Below are 20,460 nucleotides of genomic sequence, written 5' to 3'. Positions count from 1 at the left end.
TAGCACCTGCTAGGTAGTTTATAATTCAGCTCCCAAACCCCATCTGGTTGTCTACTTTCTCCAACCAATCCTCGTACTAATTCTTGCAGGCAGGCTTCTTGAGGAGCAGATGCAGAGAGAGACAAAGCTGGAGCACAAGATGTGAAAGGAAGGGAGAGGAAGTAGGACTGGGAAGAGAATGAAGTCAAATTCCAGTACAGGTCCAATAAAGCTTTGGCCAGCTTGGCTAAGAGCTCTGGAGTGAATACTGCCCATCAGAGGTGTCCAGTGGTGGGACATAATGGCTGGGCCTTTATAGTCCAGCCTTGCTTAATCACCCAGTTTAGGCTGCAAAGAGCATGATTGTGGGCAAGGCCATTGTCTGCGGTTGAAAGAACTGACAACTGGAGGTACTCTTTGCAGTCTGGGAGCAAGTCCTTCCTTGAAGGGGGATCTGGGCAGCTCATCTCCATATCTACCACAAGGGCAAACAGATACCCAGCACATTCTCTTTTCAAGGAACCAAAAGCTGTACAGTACTTTTCAATTTTTCATCTTTTGGGGATACCTTCACCAGCTGGGGATTTTTTTAACCTGGTAAGCGGAAGCATAGCAAATAATGCTATTTGTCCTCTAATATCCATTCTATCCTTCTTCCTTAATATTATAACCCCTGAGTTTTAGTTGGGTATATGGCCACCCAGAATAATGTTGTTGTCAAATGACTAAGTTCTGGCCAATGGGCAGTAAGTAGGAATGGTGTGTACAGCTTCCAGGAAGTATCCTTAAAGAGAGGGGACCATGATCATCTCTGTCCTTTTTTCTTTACTGCATAGGAGTATAGACATGATGGCTGTAATTTGAATAGCTGTAAAGGACTGAAAGGTAGAAGCCACATGTTGAGAATGGAAGAAATTAATTAGGTCCCTGATGGTCACGAAATCACCATACTAATCTAGACTGCCTACTTCTGCATTATGTATACATGATAAAGAAATTAATGTTAATTTTAGCTAAGGACACTTAAAAATATTCAGTTACTTATAAACAAACCTATTCCTATTGGATGCAGAGTTTGGTTCCTATAAATTTGTGCTACACATAACCTTAAAAGAAATGTGGTGTTTAGTGGAAGCATTTGGGCAGTGGGTGGTAAAGACTCAGATATTGCAAGATGGAAAACTGGTGACCCTTGTTCTCCAGTTGCCAGACATTTGGTAAACCTGTTGCCAGCTTTAGAAGACAGATCACACGCCAATCAAAATTGTGGCATGAAGGGAAATGGTTGGAAATATCTATAAACTTGGTATTTGCTGGCTTTTCTTGACACTTTAAACCAAGTTCTACGAGAGATGAATTCAGGCCAGAAGTAACCAATTTGCATGTAGAAATGGAAAAGAATACGGTTTTGCCAAAGGAGAAATTCTGTCTGTAATCCAAGTGGATTAAAAGTCTCATAATTTGGGCTGGACGTGGTGGTTCATGCCTGTAATCCCAGCACTTTGGGAGGCTGAGGCGGGTGGATCACGAGGTCAGGAGTTTGAGACTAGCCTGGCCAACATTGTGAAATCCCATCTCTATTAAAAATACAAAAATTAGCTGGGCGTGGTGGCAGGCACCTGTAATCCCAGCTACCTGGGGAGGCTGAGGCAGGAGAATTGCTTGAACCTAGGAAGTGGAGGTTGCAGTGAGCCAAGATCATGCCACTGCACTCCAGCCTGTGCGACAGAGGAAGACTCCATCTCAAAAAAAAAAAAAAAAGTTTCATAATTTGAAGCTTTAAAGGGTGGAAAAAAACCCCCACTTCTTCTATGCCTTTAGACTGAAGAACAGTTGGCCCTCCACATTCATGGGTTCCATATACATGGATTCAACCAACCACAGATCAAAAAACCTCATGAAAAAGGGACACAAAGTTCCAAAAAGCAAAACTTGAATTTGCCACATGCCAAGTGTTAAATACTATGTCAAATCCATGTGAATGAAGTGATGTGTAGGCATTGTATTAGGTAACTGAGTAATCTAGAGATGATTTAAAGTATACGTGCGAGGTGCATAAGTTGTATGCAAATACTACGCCATTTTATATATGGGACTTGAGCATCCTCGGATTTTGATATCCGTAACAGTCCTGGAACCAATCCCCCATGGATACCAAGGGATGACTATACACAGAAAGAGTGCCTGTGAAACTTTGGAAGGAAATATGCCTGGCATTTACCCACACACGACTGACAAATATAGGATTGAGAATGCTGTGAACCTATTAAGTCCCATTGTTTCCAAAGAGATTAGCTGTCATTAAGAGTGTGGTAGCTGGGGAGCACAGAGAAACTAGGAAAAAAGTTTCTGGGCTTAAAAACTCATCTAGGCAAGAACTGTGGCTAGAATTTCTCCCACAAACAACTGACTGAAAGCAAAAGGATAAGAAACATACTAAATTTTTACATTAATTGTATTGCCAGAAACACACCGAGCTTCTGCTATTGCTATTGACAAGCACAGTTGTGGAGGCGTTTGATTTTTCTGAAGCAGCATTAGCAGAAGCCTCAGTGTCCAGCTACTTGTCCTATGGGCCTTGACAGACAGGACGTAGGACATGCATAGCACTGGTGCAGATAATAGTGGGTATAGTGTGGTTCTACAGTCAGCAGCACAAGCAGCTTTCTGATGGTGGAGGTCTCCTAGCCATGGCAGCAGCAATGTGATTCACAGATGTCACTTCCTGATCATAGAAGAGTCACTGCTTCTTTAGTGGCCTGGTTCTGTGAAAACTTTGGGACTCATTCCTGAAAAACTAATCTAGAGGCTATTTAATCAACCCTCCCAAATATTCAATACCCTTTGTGTTTATACTAGCTGAAATGGATTCTACTTTCCACAACTGAATCTTAACTGATACCACACACTGTGTACAGGAAGAATAGTGGCTGCAGACAATAGGATCTCAGGGATATGGGAAAGTAGAATTGCTTATCTATTCTCGTAGAGTTTGAAAGTAGCAATAATTCTGCTAGTACTAGAAAATGAGACACTGCCAGTCTGTGGTGCACAATGGCTAAGACTGACCTATATAATTTTCTAATCTTGTCCTCATGTATCTGGTTATCTGCTGGTTCAACCTCTGTTTGTATGTTAAACACCTCAATCTTAATATTCTAAGAACGATGATCCCTCCCATTGAGCCCACTAAGACTCCCATTTTAGCAAGGACCAACACTAAGTTGCTCAGGTGAAAAAAAAAATCATTGTGACTCTTTTTTTTTGAAGGGGGTTGGGGGGGCAGGGTCTCACACTGTCGCAGTGGTGCATCTCGGCTCACTGCAGCCAGGGGATCCTCCCCCCTCATCCTCCCGAGTAGCTGGGACTACAGGCACATGCCACCATGCCCGGCCAATTTTTGGAGATTTTGTAGAGATGGGTCTTGCCATGTTGCCCAGGCTGATCTTGAACTCCTGGGTTCAAGCGGTCCACCGGTCTTGGCCACCCGACCTGTTTTTTCTTACATTATAATACAGCCAGTCCATCAGTAGAGCTCGTTGGCTGTGCTCAAAATGTATCTTGAACCCACCAGTTTTCAACATCCCACCGTCTTATTCCCGACTACCATAATTTATTCCTTGGCTTATTGAAGTAGCATCTTGGCTGACCTTTCTGCTCGTACTTTTTTTTTTTTTTTTTTTGAGACAGAGTTTTGCTCTTGTTGCTCAGGCTGGAGTGCAGTGTGGCGATCTTGGCTCACCGCAACCTCCGCCTCCCGGGTTCAAGCGATTCTCCTGCCTCAGCCTCCGGAGTAGCTAGGATTACAGGCCTGCGCCACCACGCCTACCACCACGCCCGCCACATTTTGTATTTTTAGTAGGGACGGGGTTTCTCCATGTTGGTCAGGCTGGTCTCCAACTCCCGACCTCAAATGATCCGCCTGCCTCGGCCTCCCAAAGTGCTGGCATTACAGGCGTGAGCCACCGCGCCCAGCCCTGCTTGTACTCTTGAAGGTCAACGTGTAATCCCACCACTCCCCAGCTCAGAATAATCCAACGACTCCCATCTCCTTACTCGGCTTACCCAGGGTCCTGCCTGTCTCACTCATCTCATCTCCTCCCATCTTCTTTCCCAAATTCACTGTGCTCTAAGCGCCCTGGCCTCCTTGCTTCTTTTCAAAACACCAAGCGCATTAAGCTTCAGGACGTCTGTAACTTGCTGTTCTCTCTGCCCGCACCATTCTTCCCCCAGATTCCTCCAAGGCTCGCTCAGCTTTCATTCAGCTCTGCTCAAATGTCAACTCAAAGAGATCTTTCCAGGCTATTGTACCCATCACTTATTTTAGTGTCACTTATGTCTCCGTCTCCAGAATGTAATGCTCCTTTATGACAGGGAATGCCTTTCATCCCTCGCGCCTTGAAAAATGCCTGGCACATAGTAGGCACCTTAAAAATACTTGATTTAAATGGATCTGGGCTGAACGTATCCTGCTTAATTGCAGCACTTGACCTGAGGTCACCTCATCAAAGCAAGCACACAAACACAAAAGGAAGCACAACCAGATGAGGCCTGCCTGCCGCTCCTGAACTCTTTGGGAGGGCTCGCGCGGGAACCCTGGGAAGCTCCCGCGGCCGGAGCTGGGCCTGAAACTGTTCTTTCGTTTCCTCCTGCGGCCGAGAAGGGGAGGGGTAAACAGGAGAAAATGAGGCGAGTAGGGGCTGAGGAGTGGGCCTCAGCTCTACAGCATTCGCCTGAGAATGTATCGTTATCCGTGGCAGCGCCTTGTCTCATTGGATGGCCCTAGGCCTAGTGTGGCCGCGACTCCAAACCGAAAGCCCGGGCGAAGCCCCGGCATGCAGCCAGGCAGCCATTTTCCGGAGCGGCTCTCTCGGTCACCCCGCCCGGGCGCGTACGCACGAAGGGAGGCGGGGCTTGCCGCGAGGGCCTCGCTCCGGAAGCCGCACCCTCCGCGGCGTCCCACCGTCGAGGATTAACAAAACGCCAAACAAGATTTCAACAGTCGGCAGCGAAAGCGCGCACTCGAGCGCCAATGAGAGCGGAAGGAGGGGCGCCGTGCCTGAGGAACACTCCGTATGTCGAACAATGATTGGCTGGAGCCCACCTTTCTTCTTTTTTGCTATTAGAGGGACTTGCTGCTCCCGCCCTTCTAATTGGCTTTGGTCTAGGTACTTCTGATTGGTTTCCCCCGGGCGGTGGGAGGCGCGGTTTTGGGGATTGTTCATCATGGATTGGTGAATTTGGGCTCCTTCTCTAGGCGGTGGCCCGTCCCGTCTGCTCTCTGTCCCGTCTCCCGACCCGTACGCGTTTCCCTCAACTCGCGCGCACGAATGGTTAAAAAAAGGGTGTGAGGCTCGAGCCCGCCAGCCAGGCCGCTAGCACCTCGCGCGCGCCCTTAGCGAGGACCCGCACGAGCTGCCCGGCTCTCTGCCTGCGCTGTTTGAAACTGTGGAACCCGTTAGGCTCTTGGGGAGCTACAGTCCCAGCTGGCTCTGGAGCCCGTGCGTGCCGGGGGCGAGTGACCGTCGCGAGACGGCTCCTGCCTTTCGCGTCTCTGCAGCGTGGAGACTGGAACCGGCAATTTCAAAGGACGCCACGTTCAATCGCAGCGCTGGCGCGGGCGGAGGCTAAAACACGGGGGTCCTGAGACTGAGGAAAACGCGCCAAGTTCCCCTCGGTGGCGGAGTGCGAAAGACCCTAGCGGTTCAGGCGCTCGGCGAGCGGGGCTGCTGCTTGTTGCGCTCCTGGCTATCCCGGGGCGGGCGCGGATAGGCGCCGCTCCGGGGATGTAGTTGGTGCCGGTGCAAGGCGGGACCGAGCGGCGGTCGGGGTTCCCGCTCTTGGGAGCGGATGGTCACTCCCCCGCGGGGAGGGTGATCCGACCAGATTTTCCTGGGGCCGGGGGGACCCGGCGGACTCGGAACAGGGACTCACCTGTCGCACCCACACTCATTCGGGTTGGACTTGCCGGCGTCACTGCCGCGGACCTCGCTTTGGGCCATGACCAGGTAAGGAGGGCCTGGGAGGAGGGGCCGGCGCCCCGGCGCGGGGGCAAGTTCGGCCGGCGCGGGAGAGGAGCTGCCGGGGAGACCCCCGGGACCGTGTTGGCCTCGCACCCTGGTCGAGCTGCCAGCGGGAGCCTTGTGTGCCTCGGGCGGGGCGCCTGTCTTGCCGCCGCCGGGACGCGAGAAGGCAGGTGCGGGCTGGGCGTAAATAGGCCAACTCCGCGGCGAGGGCGCCCGGCGCGGGGGTGTGGGCCGAGAACGCCGCCGCCAGCCTCCCCCGGCCCGGCAGCCTAGTCGCTGCTGGTTCTTCCAGCTTCCTTTCCGTTCCCGAGAGAGGTGAAGGTTGGGGAGAAATAAACGTTTCCACGCAGGTTGCCCTGGATCGGTCAGTAATTGCGAAATTTTACCGCGCATTTTCTTTCACTTACACTTTTTCCAGAAGTGTTTAGAACGCCGCGTCTTAAACCTTGGCGAAGATGTCCTTGTATATTTTTCTTGAAAAATCGGAATCGAGTCGTGTCATATCAAAAAGAATTTAAAACTGTTGGGACTGAGTATTCACGCTGTCAACAGATAATGGTCGTTTCGTCGTGCTTTCTGCGAAAGTTGACTTAGTTACAGGAGAAATATTTTGCGTGTAACAGCCCCCCCCCCCCAGTTATAAGGAAAGCCAGGAGCAAGAAATAATAGCACGGAAGATACTGCACCTGGCAAAATGTTACATTCTCGGTGTGAACATTGCTTTGAGGGGCTAGGAGGTTTGGTTTGTTGATTAAGCTGACGATCCGCTATTTCACCTGCCTAATCATTCTTCCCTCCTGTGAAGTCTGGTTACTCTGTCGGTTTGAGATCCAGTTTCTGTCATCCATTAGAATTGGCTCTCGAGAAAAACATTTTATCAGAATCATTAATGCTTGGCGATCCCTGAGAACTTAGCGTAGGTTAGTTTGTCATTTAGAAGACAGCGCTTCCTCAGAAGCATTAGGTGAAGCATTAGGTGGATAGGAGAGTAAGTGAAGTTGGAGACAGAATGGGGAGATTGATCAGCTTTTCCAGTTCTTCCTGACTTGGGTCTTAAAAATGGTTTCAGTGCTGAGTTTAGTGTGAATTCCTAGATCAGTGTCAGCCACGTGAAATGCTTATTAAGGATGGAATTTGAGTGAGTTTTGTGTAGTTCATTTTATTACTCTGCATTTTAAATTTGAAACTCGTTGCTGAAGTTTTGGGCTTTAAGTAATTTTATTATGGTAATACTCTAGTTAGATAATTTTTCCTCACATGTCCTGAAAAATAGGACTGATGTAGAAAATATTAGTAACTCCTACAAATGTTGCCATATTTTTTCCTGTGAAAGTTTTGCTTTAAAACAGGGTGGGAAAGTTGCAAATGGCAAACCAAATCATCTTTTTTCCTACTCAAAGCACTATTTTTGGAATCCAAAGTTTTAAAAAAAGTTTGGAAAACGAGTATTGTGATTTCTGGCTCATTAAGAATTGGATTTACACAAAGTGCATCCAACAGTGTTTTGTATCACTGTCTCAACTTTGCATGTGTTTTATTATTGAAAGATAATAAAACTTTACGGTTTTAGGTATATCTTAACACCATCTCTATGCCTTGAATGCAAATTATACTTTAATAAACTTTTTAGGTACTTTATTTTCATGTATTCATGTTAATAACTAGAAAAGGCATTGGAAGAGAGGACTCATTATCGTCCAGCACTACTTTGATTTTCCATTCATCCTTTCCATGTACTTGAGAATTAGAGGTGATAGTGCTCAGTCAATTTTTCTGAATGAATTATTATAATGAAATATTAAGTTTTTACTACTTACACTACTTTACTGTAGGTCTGCTAAATAGGATATTTTGTAATGCGACCCTTAATCCATAGCAGACTGATTTTAAAAATTCAGTAGCTTCTATTTTTTGTTCTTTAAGAATAGTGTGGTAAGCTTTTTCATTTAAGCAATAAATATTGAGTGCCTATTGGCAGGCATTAGGTTTTCAAATATTAATTTCTAATTTGTACCATTCCCTTGGTAAATTTGTTTTCAAAATTGATGATTTTGTTGCCTAAAACTGATAACCGAAAACTAATGAAATTTTTTCTCTGTGATTAACAGATATAATTGATTACAACTTTCCTCTATAAATTAATTATTGACAACTCCTTGGGATTTGAGAAAAAAATGCCTGGTGTCATACCTAGTGAAAGTAATGGACTTTCAAGAGGTAGCCCATCAAAGAAAAACAGACTTTCCTTAAAGTTTTTTCAGAAAAAGGAAACTAAGAGAGCTTTGGATTTCACAGATTCTCAAGAAAATGAAGAAAAAGCTTCTGAATATAGAGCATCTGAAATGTATGTATCTTACATTTCTGTACTTTAAAAATTCTACAGTGAAGCAGCAGTGAACTTGGTTGACACCTCCACTCTGACTTGATAGTCTATAGAGGCACAAAAAAGTACACTTCAGTGTACTTCTTAATAAGTCAAGTCTAGCCGTTTATAGTAGGAACAGCAAAACTGGTGGTTCCCCATAGGGATCACATCCGTAATGTTTAACTCATGAACACTGTGCTCAGCCATGTAGACTAACTTGGAGAAATATTCATAGATTAAAATTGTCTTTCTGAGTTTAAATTTATTTGTCGTGCAAAACATTTGTGTAGGGGTAAAAGGTTATATATATATGTATATATATTTGTTTGGTTCAGAAGACTTGACGGTTATAAGACATTTTAAACTGTAGTCATGTGACTAGTCATACCTGTTGGAGGCATACGATTGCAAATTATAGAAATAAACTTAAAAATAAGTAATGCTTTTGATGCAAATAAATTCTTTAGCTACAGAAAATAAATCAGAACAAAGTGAAATACTTTATTCCACCACCAGCAGCTCTAGCTGGAGTCTGTACTGCTTCCCTGTTTAACATATAGTCACTCTGCTGGGTGACTAAGGTGGATTTGGTCCCATGTGTTAATTTCCAATAGCTATCAATAACCAGTTGAGGAGATTGTGTGAGAGTGAACCTTTTGTTTATCAGCATTCATACTTCTAAATACTTTGAGGTGCTGGAGTAATAATAGCTAGCAATTGTAAAATAAAATACTGGGAAGACCTAGTGGGTTTTTTTTTGTTGTTAAAGAAGTAAAAGAATAATAATGTATTTATTTTTTGAGACGGGGTCTCCTTGTATTGCCCAGGCTGGTCTTGAACTCCTGGGCTCAAGCAGTCCTCTAAAGTAGCTGGGATTACATCTCAGTGCCACCACACTCACCTTCTGAACATTTTATTTTTAAGTGAGAGATAGCTAAATAATTTTTTTTTTTTGAGACAGTCTTGCTCTGTCGCCCAGGCTGGAGTGCAGTGGCCGGATCTCAGCTCACTGCAAGCTCCGCCTCCCGAGTTTACCCCATTCTCCTGCCTCAGCCTCCCGGGTAGCTGGGACTACAGCTGTCCGCCACCTCTCCCGGCTAGTTTTTTGTATTTTTTAGTAGAGACGGGGTTTCACCGTGTTAGCCAGGATGGTCTCTATCTCCTGACCTCGTGATCCGCCCGTCTCCGCCTCCCAAAGTGCTGGGATTACAGGCTTGAGCCACCGCGCCCGGCCATATAATTCTCTTCATAGACTTTCTTTTCCTTGAATTCTTATTAATATAATCTTTCTTAGTTCAGCCTCTCCCAAATATTGCCATGGTTAATTTATTCCCAGGTTTCTGTTCAGTTACACTACTTGATTAAAATGTCAAAGTAGGTAAAACAAATCACAGTCTCTCAGTTCCTCAATTTTTTGCTCTGTAAAATAGGATTAACATCCTTTTAAGGGAATTGTTCTGTGGCTTGGTATGTGTAATAATGTTTTAAAAACTTTCATTCTGGGCATATAGCAGTTTTTGAGCCTGTATTTCTTAAAATGTCATCTGAACAAGATTCACATACTTTTCAGATTATACAACTTTTGGGAAAAGACTAAATCTACGGAAGTAATATTTTCACCTTGTTTCTTTGAGATAACTACTTGATTATCTTTTCCCCCTTCTATATTTAATAGTGATCAAGTTGTTCCTGCAGCACAGTCTTCACCTATAAACTGTGAGAAGAGAGAAAACTTGTTACCATTTGTGGGACTGAATAATCTCGGCAATACTTGCTATCTTAATAGTATACTTCAGGTAAATTGACAGTTTTGCTATATAACAAAACTTTAGTAGGCAAAGAATAATGTAACATTTAATGTTTCTGAGTTATTGGAGGACTTTAATGTCCATACTGTCTTTGCCTTTGATTGTAAATGAACCAGAACAGGCTAAAATAATACGTTGCATGTTGTTAAACTTGCTTTGGGATAAGAGAAAGTGATAGACTAAATAAAGGTGGGATAGCAAAATTGAGTAGACCTTAAGTGGAAGTTCAAACCTTTAATTTCTTTCTCTGATTGCTGGTGCTACAGTAATACGTATCTTATCCCTTGGAAATAACGTTGGCTTTGTGTTGTGTGTTCTTGTAACCTTAAAGTCTTAGCAATATCTGCCCAGACTCAGTGCTTTGTGCCAGTGAGGGAATACACTGGGCTACTACTGATGAAGTGGAGAACAAATTTTGACACAAAACTTAATCTCAGAATTTTAGGTACTACACATTAAAAGGGCCTATAGAAAGCATGATGTTGTTTTAATGATTTTACGTATATTGTTCAGTGAACACTTAGACAGTCTCACTTTTTATAGGTATTATATTTTTGTCCCGGTTTTAAATCTGGAGTAAAGCACTTATTTAATGTTATTTCAAGGAAGAAAGAAGCTCTAAAGGATGAAGCCAATCAAAAAGACAAGGTAAGAACAGTAACAGAAAATAATGTAAAAAGCAAAAGTAAATTAATGGAAATTTACTTGCCTGGAAATGAAGAGACTGCGGGGGTGGGTGACAAAGATTATTTCTCTGTTAACGAACTATTGTCAGGCAATTATTTTTCATTCTTTCAAGGTAGCTAACTAGATAATTCCCTTTTACAGATTGTTTGCTCCTGTAATATGTGTATCAAACTTTTGTTACTTGTATACTATACATTATTGTGTACTATAATCACAATATGTCACACCCATGTACAACCTATTTACCCATTGTGTTTTCAAATTGACTTAAAATTTAAGTAACTACACAGTATTTAAAGAAATCTTTGACTTCCATAATTAAAAAACCATTGTAAGTCACATAAATAGTAATTCAAAAATTCCTCTTAAAATTACAAAAAAAGACGAGGCGTGGTGGCTCATGCCTCTAATCCCAGCAGTTTGGGAGGTGAGGGTGGGTGATGGATCGCTTGAGTGCAAGATTTTGAGACCAGCCTGGGTAACATGGCAAAACCCTGTCTCTACTAAAGATATGAAAACTAGTAGGGCGTGGTGGTGTGAGCTTGTAGTTCCAGCTAATTGGGAGGCTGAGGTGGAGGATTGCTTGATCTCAGGAGGTTGAGGCTCCAGTGAGCTGCGATCAAGCCACTGCATTCCAGCCTGGGTGACAGAGACCCTGTCTCAAAAAAATAAAAAATAAGGCTTATTTGTATATCCCTTAAAATTAGTGCTATAATGCAACTTAGAAAACCTAGTATTCTTAAGTGAGACACAGACAAAGGGGGAAGGTACTTAATTTGTTCATAAAATTATTGGTTTGTGTGTTTCTTTCTTGACAGGGAAATTGCAAAGAAGATTCTTTGGCAAGTTATGAATTGATATGCAGTTTACAGTCCTTAATCATTTCGGTTGAACAGCTCCAAGCTAGTTTTCTCTTAAATCCAGAGAAATATACTGATGAACTTGCCACTCAGCCAAGGCGACTGCTTAACACACTCAGGTATAGCCTATAATATAATTTTAGGGTTTCAATTTAACTACTTGTTTATATCCTTGGAGGAGAATGGTATGTGAAGAAACAGGAATAAAAGGGCAAGGAAAGTAGAAACTATAGGTCCACAGTCCTTTGTATCTCAGAGGCTCTGAATACTGGAAATTTTTTTCATATATTTGGTGCTAAATTTGTTAGATTTGAATATATTATATGAGGCTTTTTATAGTCATTCATATTTATCTCTAATGTGAATATTCATACATTCTTCTATAGAAGTAGTAATGTATTTAATTATAGAGTACTCCCATATCATGTCGGTGATAAATATTTTACTTATATGCCATATTATCATTGCATCTGAAAATGTCTGAATCTCTAAATGTGTGGTCCTAAGGATTTCACATTAGGAATTATAGGACTATATTCAAAATATGTGTAAGAACTGTAAATTCTAAATATTCTATTTTTGTTATATGGGATTAGAGAACTGTTGGCTAACTGGATTAGATTGCTTTTTGGTATTTTCTTAAAAATGAAACAACATATAAAATAGCCTTATTCAAATAAAATTATACTAATAGGGCAAGTCTTTAAAACAATCACTTAAGCATTCAGTTTAAAAATAGAACTAGGTGCAATTTATTGCTATACCTTAATTAAGAGGTATTGTAGGCCAGTCACAGCCCACACTTGTAATCCCAGCACTTTGGCAGGCTAAGGTATGTGGGTCATTTGAGGTCAGGAGTTCAAGACCAGTGTGGCCAACATGGTGAAACCCCGCCCCTACTGAAAATACAAAAATTAGCTGGTCGTGGTAGTTCGCACCTGTAGTCCCAGCTACTCAGGAGACAGAGGCAGGAGAATCGCTTGAACCCGGGAGGAAGAGGTTGCAGTGAGCCAAGATTGTGCCACTGCACTCCAGCCTGGGCAACAGAGCAAGACTCTTGTCCAAAAAAAAAAAAAAAAAGCTATTGTAGCGTGGTGGCCAAGAGCGTGCTGATTTGAATACTGGCTTTTCATCCTAAGTAGTTCTGTGATCTTGGGCAAGTTAATTAACCTCTCTGTGCCTTAGTACCTATATCTGTAAATAGTGGGGATAATAGTACCTCATAGGGTTATTGTGAAGATAATGTATACACAGATAAAAAAACATTTTGACTAAAACCTGGTATATGGTAAGCATTATCTAAGTATTAGTTATTATATTTAGAAGAGGATCAAGGTATTATAATGAAAGTAGGGTACAAGTTACTCTTTTAGTTACAGGTAAGAAATTCCAAATTAGTGCTGAATAAATGTCTTGAGATTTAAAAAATGAAATAATTTATGATTTTCCTTACATGAATTAATTTCTGTATAGATTTTATGTACTGTATCTTCAAAACTAGAATAGATGAAATGGAAATTTTTATTTATAGGGAACTCAACCCTATGTATGAAGGCTATCTACAGCATGATGCACAGGAAGTATTACAGTGTATTTTGGGAAACATTCAAGAAACATGCCAACTCCTAAAAAAAGAAGAAGTAAAAAATGTGGCAGAATTACCTACTAAGGTAGAAGAAATACCTCATCAGAAAGAGGAAATGAGTGGTATTAACAGCATGGAGATGGACAGTGTGAGGCATTCTGAAGACTGTAAAGAAAAACTCCCAAAAGGAAATGGGAAAAGAAAAAGTGACACTGAATTTGGTAACATGAAGAAAAAAGTTAAAGTATCCAAGGAACACCAGTCATTGGAAGAGAACCAGAGACAAACTAGATCAAAAAGAAAAGCTACAAGTGATACATTAGAGATTCCTCCTAAAATAATTCCCAAGTGTATTTCTGAAAATGAGAGTCCAAGACCCTCACAAAAGAAATCAAGAGTTAAAATAAATTGGTTAAAGTCTGCAACTAAGCAACCCAGCATTCTTTCTAAATTCTGTAGTCTGGGAAAAATAACAACAAACCAAGGAGCCAAAGGACAATCTAAAGAAAATGAATATGATCCTGAAGAGGACTTGGGGAAGTATGAAAATGATAACACAACTCATGCTTGTGGATTTGAATCTCCAGGAAATACTGTTACACCTGTGAATGTTAATGAAGTTAAACCCATAAACAAAGGTTAGTATAATTCTTAGACTTTGATAGGTAGGAGCATATAATCTCTGACTAAAATTGTTTCAAGAGAAGGAAATTTAACACTGAATGTGAACTATGGTGTTTGAAGTGCTATGCTTAGGTTAGTGTGTGTGTATAGTATTACGTGTGTGTGTGTGTGTGTGTGTGTGTGTAATGTCATTAAAGTAATTTTAATTTACAGCTTATAAAGTAGGGAAGTTTGGCTGGGTATGTTAACTCGCACCTGTAATCCCAGCACTTTGGGAGGCTGAGGCAGGCAGATCATCTGAGGTCAGGAGTTCAAGACCAGCCTGGTCAACATGGTGAAACCCCATCTCTACTAAAAATACAAAAAGTAGCCAGGCATGGTAGCGCACGCCTGTAGTCCCAGCTACTCGGGAGGCTGAGGCAGGAGACTTGCCTGAACCCAGGAGGTGGAGCCAAGATTGTGCCACTGCACTCCAGCCTGGGGTGACAGAGCAAGACTCTGTCTCAAAAAAATACATAAAGTAGGGAAGTTCAGTATATTTTAATGTACATTTAAGAATACATTTCCCTTTATGCAATGTTTGACATAAACTGAAGAAGGACATTGCATTTAGTGAAATTTTTAAAGTACAGACTAAGTACAGTCATGTGTTGCTTGACAACAGGAATATGTTCTGAGAAATGTGCTGTTAATTTAATTGTGCGAATATCACAGTGTACTTACATAACTAGATGCTAGAGCATACTATACAACTAGCCTATATGGTATAGACCAGGGGTATCTAATCTTTTGGCTTCCTTGGGCCACAATGGAAGAAGTGTCTTGGGCCACACACAAAATACACTAATGATAGCTGATGAGCTAAAAAGAAAAAAAAATCAGAAAAAAGTCTCATAATGTTTTAAGAAAGTTCATGAATTTGTTATGGGCTGCAGGCAAGCTTTGCCTATTGCTCCTAGGCAACAAACCTGTACAGCATGTAACTACTGAATGCTGTAGGCAACTGTAGCACAATGGTATTTGTGTATCTAAGCATAGATATGTAAACATAGGTACAGTAAAAATCATGGGAATATGTGGTCCATTGTTAAATAATTGAAACGTTGGTAGGTGGTGCATAACTGCAAGTTACACCATACTTGAACTAGATTTTTACCAAGTTTTGTCCAGATCTACACATATCAAGGAAAATGTGTAATACTGATATGGTGAATAGTTTTACTGAAAATGTCATTCTTATTCTGGGTTTATTCTATGGGGAGGGTGTCTTTAGGAAGGGAGTTACAATACAACTGACTTTGTTGTTGTTGTTTTGTTTTTTTGGAGACAGAGTTTTGCTCTTGTTGCCCAGGCTGGAGTGCAATGGCATGATCTTGGCTCACTGCAACCTCCACCTCCCGGGTTCAAGCAATTCTCCTGCCTCAGCCTCCCAAGTAGCTGGGATTACAGGCATGCGCCACCACACCTGACTAATTTTGTATTTTTAGTAGAGACAGGGTTTCTCCATGTTGGTCAGGCTGGTCTTGAACTCCCGACCTCAGGTGATCTGCCCACCTCAGCCTCCCAAAGTCCTGGGATTACAGGCATGAGTCACCATGTCCGGCCTACAACTGACTTCTTTTAGAGACACTAGTAATTCATAGTCAAAGTTTTTATCTTTACAGGGACCTTAAATTTCATTAATAGGGTACCTCTAATAAGCTAATAATGCTAATAAGCTGATCTATGAAAATGGAACTGTTATTCATGATATACTTTATTTAAATGGAAAATTGGTTATTTGGACTATAATGAGAAGCTAATCTATATAGATGTACATTTTCCTATTTTCATTTTAGGTGAGGAACAAATTGGTTTTGAGCTAGTGGAGAAATTATTTCAAGGTCAGCTGGTATTAAGGACGCGTTGCTTGGAATGTGAAAGTTTAACAGAAAGAAGAGAAGATTTTCAAGACATCAGTGTGCCAGTACAAGAAGATGAGCTTTCCAAAGTAGAGGAGAGTTCTGAAAGTAAGCAAAATTGGAGTCTTGTGTGGACCATGATGGAATATTTATAATTCTTTAACAGCACAAAGTCTAATAGACTATAATTAGGGAGGGGAAAAAAGCTAGCTTTTAGCATCTAATGTGACCTTTCTGCTTATCTGGCTTCACTTATACATGGTTAGCTTTTGGGAAATCATGACATCTTGATTTTGATATAGAGCGTGTTAGAATGGAAAACTGAAATGCTTTAATAAGTGCACTTTTGGGAACCTGAGTCTTTGAGAGCTACTGAGGTTATTTTTAACACAATAATTGAGCCACTGTTGTGTCTAGTGCATAGCACAAAATATGGAAATACCATAGGAAATAATCATAGACAGGTTTACCTGTCACATACTGAAAGTTGGCAATTAAACGTAAACTATTTTGTCTTACACTGAGGGACAGAGACCAAGCTTATTTTGTTTTTGCTGTCTGTCATATTTTGGGGCTGATCAAATATAGATATTTAAAAGATACGTATACTGTTGAGGATGCACTTATGAAAGTAGTTTCAGAAGTAAAAAAAATCTCTAGTTATTTAGGAATGGGTTGGTCAATTGAAATTAAATGCTAATTTTGAACATGAAACTTTGTGGTTTATTTTTGAATGTCTGAGAGAAGTATTTGTGAGTGAAAGGATTCTCTTTTTCAGTTTCTCCAGAGCCAAAAACAGAAATGAAGACCCTGAGATGGGCAATTTCACAATTTGCTTCAGTAGAAAGGATCGTAGGAGAAGATAAATATTTCTGTGAAAACTGCCATCATTATACTGAAGCTGAACGAAGTCTTTTGTTTGACAAAATGCCTGAAGTTATAACTATTCATTTGAAGTGCTTTGCTGCTAGCGGTTTGGAGTAAGTATTGTAAATAAGAGCTATATGAAGAAAATGAGCTGCTGTAGAAGATAAGTCTTGTTCAAAATGCTGTAATAGTAGGAATAGAAAGTACTCAAATGAAGTAGATCGTAAAGATTGCTTTAGTAAAGTTTTGTTCTCTTATTAACAGTTTCCCTGTAAAAATGAAACAAATGCTTTTGATATGAATACATATTCTATTAAGTATGATGTCTTTTTTTTTTTTTTGGAGACAGTTGTCCAGGCTGGAGTGTAGTGTCACTACCTTAGCTCACTGCAGTCTTGACCTCCCAGGCTCAGGTGATTCTCCCACGTCAGCCTCCTGAGTAGCTGGGACTACAGGTGCATGCCACCATGCCTGGCTGATTTTTTGTATTTTTAGTGAGATGGGGTTTCACCATGTTGCCCAGTCAGATCTTGAACTTCTGGACTCAAGCAATCCACCTGCCTTGGCCTCACAAAGTGCTAGGATTACAGGCGTGAGCAACCATGCCCACCCAGTTTCTTTATTCATCTTTTCACATTCATTCCCTCTTAGATGTTAGTAGCAGAATTCAGTAGAGCTGACTAAAGCAGGGAACAAATTTTATATACATCAAGATTTTTTTTGAAAGGGCGGGAAAGGCTAAATTCTTCCTTGTTTTAAGGTAAACCAGGAAATTAGTCTTTCCACAGTTTGAAAAAAATGCTAATTGTTTTGGATAGTCTGGTTTTTTTTTTTCCTGACATGTATAATGTCATTGTATGTGTGACTCCTTTGTACATTAGTTACTTGTTTGAAATTACCATGAGGGCTTCACAGTAGCTCTCTCACACTTGGTTATGTCAGAAGATAACATATAGCCCCTTATTCAGTGGACCTTCCGTTTGCTAATAGTAAAAAATAATATTTTACTTACTTTCCCAATTTTTGGTAGAGAAAAACTTCACACTAAAAATGACTAAAATGGGCTGGGCGTGGGTGGCTCATACTTGTAATTCCAGCACTTTGGGAGGCCAAGGTGGATGGCTCGCACCCAGGAGTTCAAGACCAGCCTGGGCAACATGACAAAACCCTATCTCTACAAAAAATACACAAACTAGTTTGGTGTGGTGGCGGGCACTTGTGGTCCCAGCTACTCAGGAGGCTGAGGAGGAGGAGCCTGAGGTGGGAGGATCACTTGAGTCCAGAAGGCTGTGGTGAGCCATGATTTCACCACTGCACTCAGCCTGGGTGACAGACCCTGTCTGAAAAAAAAAAACCTAAAATGTAACATTTTCAGTTCAGGTTCAGGCTATTTAAAATACCATTTATTTTCTTACTGCACAAAATTAGGAAAATAAAGGAAAAAATACAATTATTTCCTCCACAGAAATGCCTGAATATTAGAAGTTATTAAGTATTTTTTTGTTTCTGCATATATTACAAATATTATTCAAAGTTGGGGTCTTGTTTTGATTCTGCTTTTCTGATATATGAAGACTGAATATTAAGGGTTCATTCAGATTTTTACTTGGTTTCAGATTGGGGTATAACATTTTGAATTTAAAATGTAACTGCAGGAAACCTTTTCTTTTTTTCCTCCCAAAGGTTTGATTGTTACGGTGGTGGACTTTCCAAGATCAACACTCCTTTATTGACACCTCTTAAATTGTCACTAGAAGAATGGAGCACAAAGCCAACTAACGACAGCTATGGATTGTTTGCGGTTGTGATGCATAGTGGCATTACAATTAGTAGTGGGCATTACACTGCTTCTGTTAAAGTCACTGACCTTAACAGTTTAGAACTAGATAAAGGAAATTTTGTGGTTGACCAAATGTGTGAAATAGGTAAGCCAGAACCATTGAATGAGGAGGAAGCAAGGGGTGTGGTTGAGAATTATGATGATGAAGAAGTGTCGATTAGAGTTGGTGGAAATACACAGCCAAGTAAAGTTTTGAACAAAAAAAATGTAGAAGCTATTGGACTTCTTGGAGGACAAAAGAGCAAAGCAGATTATGAGCTATACAACAAAGCCTCTAATCCTGATAAGGTTGCTAGTACAGCGTTTGCCGAAAATAGAAATTCTGAGACTAACGATACTAATGGGACCCATGAATCTGATAGAAACAAGGAATCCAGTGACCAAACAGGCGTTAATATTAGTGGATTTGAGAACAAAATTTCATATGTAGTGCAAAGCTTAAAGGAGTATGAGGGGAAGTGGTTGCTTTTTGATGATTCTGAAGTCAAAGTTACTGAAGAGAAGGACTTTCTGAATTCTCTTTCCCCTTCTACATCTCCTACTTCTACTCCTTACTTGCTATTTTATAAGAAATTATAGGGTGAGTGTATTTTCCTTGTGTATATATTAAACACACCCACACAAACATTGGTAAAGTTGATTATATCAAAGAGTCTTTAGCTTATCTTTTGAAGCTACTGGATATTATTGGTCTCTCTAGGTTTTTATATAAATAGTGAAATTTGAATTACTGAAAACCATGTTAATTTTTAGAATTCATTTTCCTCAGTAGAGACTAGTGATGCATTAGCTTCTGGGAACAAACTTGTATCGGTTCTTAATTAAATTATCCAAAACGGAAGCATTTAAACACTTGGATTTACACCAATCTTTTGTGTTTGCTTTTTAAAATAAAGTGCTCGTATTTGTATTCTCCATATTTTGGAGTAATTATCTACATGATGTTTATAGTTCCTGTGGTTTTTCACCCAAGAAGCAGAATCTCATTCAGTACATTTAGTTTTATAAGAGTCATGAAGCGAAATCCTTGGGCTATGTCAGAGGCACAAAGTCTAGAATGTGTGTATTAACAATAGTGTACATTTTGTGCCTTGATTCACTTAGAAATAAGTGTCTCAGAAAACCTGGACAGTTGCCCTTCTATCTTCACAAGAATTTTATATGTATTTATGAAGATGATTCTGTACTCTAGTATAATCTTTTTGGGCATGGACTAATTTGTATCTCTTTAACTCATATTCTGCACGATCTGTATATAGTATATCAAACTTAGAGGTGTGACCTTAAATTTAACTTTTTTTAAAAACTGGGAGGTCAATAAAATTTAAACTGCTTAACTATGTATATGAATATTTGAATTTTTTACTTGTATATTTTTATAAATACAGCTGAATTTTCTTAAAGAGAACTAAGTGTGTGTATATATATATGTATATATATGAGAGAATAAGCATGCATAATCAGTACCTTTATTACGGAATACTTTCTGATAGTGCAGGAGAAGAGTTTTTCAAAGAGGAGAAATTGTGCTTAGTCCATCCAAGCTGTCATACTTAAAAGAGGTTTATAATGACATTTGTTGCATCTAATTGTCCTTTAAAGTAGACATGATTTAATGGAATAGAAAACTGGAAAAGTTAAGATGATGCTTTGGGCACACATAAAAACTTGGTTAAAATTTCATTTTAAACTAGTAAAGTGAATTGGTAAGTTGTGAATGATTTCATGACTTGTTAAGGGACATTCTTGGTACTAAAGAGTTTTTTTCCTAGAAATGATTCTAAATATATAAATGCTATTGGGATAACACTATAATACCCCATTTCAACAAGGAGTACCTTCTCAACTAAAAAATCACAGTAGGCTGGGTGCGGTGGCTCACGCCTGTAATCCCAACACTTTGGGAGGCTGAGGCAGG

At 40.7% G+C, this 20,460-nt stretch overlaps 2 protein-coding genes across 4 annotated transcripts in view; one reads left to right on the top strand and one right to left on the bottom strand.

Annotated features, from left to right (window-relative positions):
* Positions 1 to 6,231, bottom strand: part of KANK4 (KN motif and ankyrin repeat domains 4) — a 208,250-nt gene extending 202,019 nt beyond the window's left edge. Inside the window, exon 1 of the mRNA XM_077955030.1 lies at positions 5,914 to 6,231. The gene's annotated coding sequence lies outside the window, so the exon portion shown is untranslated. The remainder of the gene's footprint in view (positions 1 to 5,913) is intronic.
* Positions 4,875 to 19,884, top strand: USP1 (ubiquitin specific peptidase 1). Of its 3 annotated transcripts, none has more exons than XM_015141078.2 (9): positions 4,875 to 5,147; positions 8,114 to 8,349; positions 10,046 to 10,166; positions 10,722 to 10,826; positions 11,684 to 11,844; positions 13,257 to 13,948; positions 15,773 to 15,943; positions 16,614 to 16,815; positions 18,386 to 19,884. In XM_015141078.2, exons 2-9 carry the CDS (start codon positions 8,180 to 8,182, stop codon positions 19,119 to 19,121), a joined length of 2,358 nt encoding a protein of 785 aa, XP_014996564.1. In that variant the 5' UTR covers positions 4,875 to 5,147; positions 8,114 to 8,179; the 3' UTR covers positions 19,122 to 19,884. The 3 variants fall into 3 exon arrangements, with proteins under 3 accessions (XP_014996564.1, XP_077811217.1, XP_001085998.3); XM_077955091.1 differs by having other exon boundaries at positions 4,877 to 5,052; XM_001085998.5 differs by lacking the exon at positions 4,875 to 5,147 and adding an exon at positions 5,635 to 5,987.
* The last annotated feature ends 576 nt before the right edge of the window (positions 19,885 to 20,460 follow it).

This window comes from Macaca mulatta, chromosome 1 (assembly GCF_049350105.2).
Source record: "Macaca mulatta isolate MMU2019108-1 chromosome 1, T2T-MMU8v2.0, whole genome shotgun sequence".
Lineage (NCBI taxonomy): Eukaryota > Metazoa > Chordata > Mammalia > Primates > Cercopithecidae > Macaca > Macaca mulatta.
This window is presented reverse-complemented; position numbering and strand designations above follow the sequence as displayed.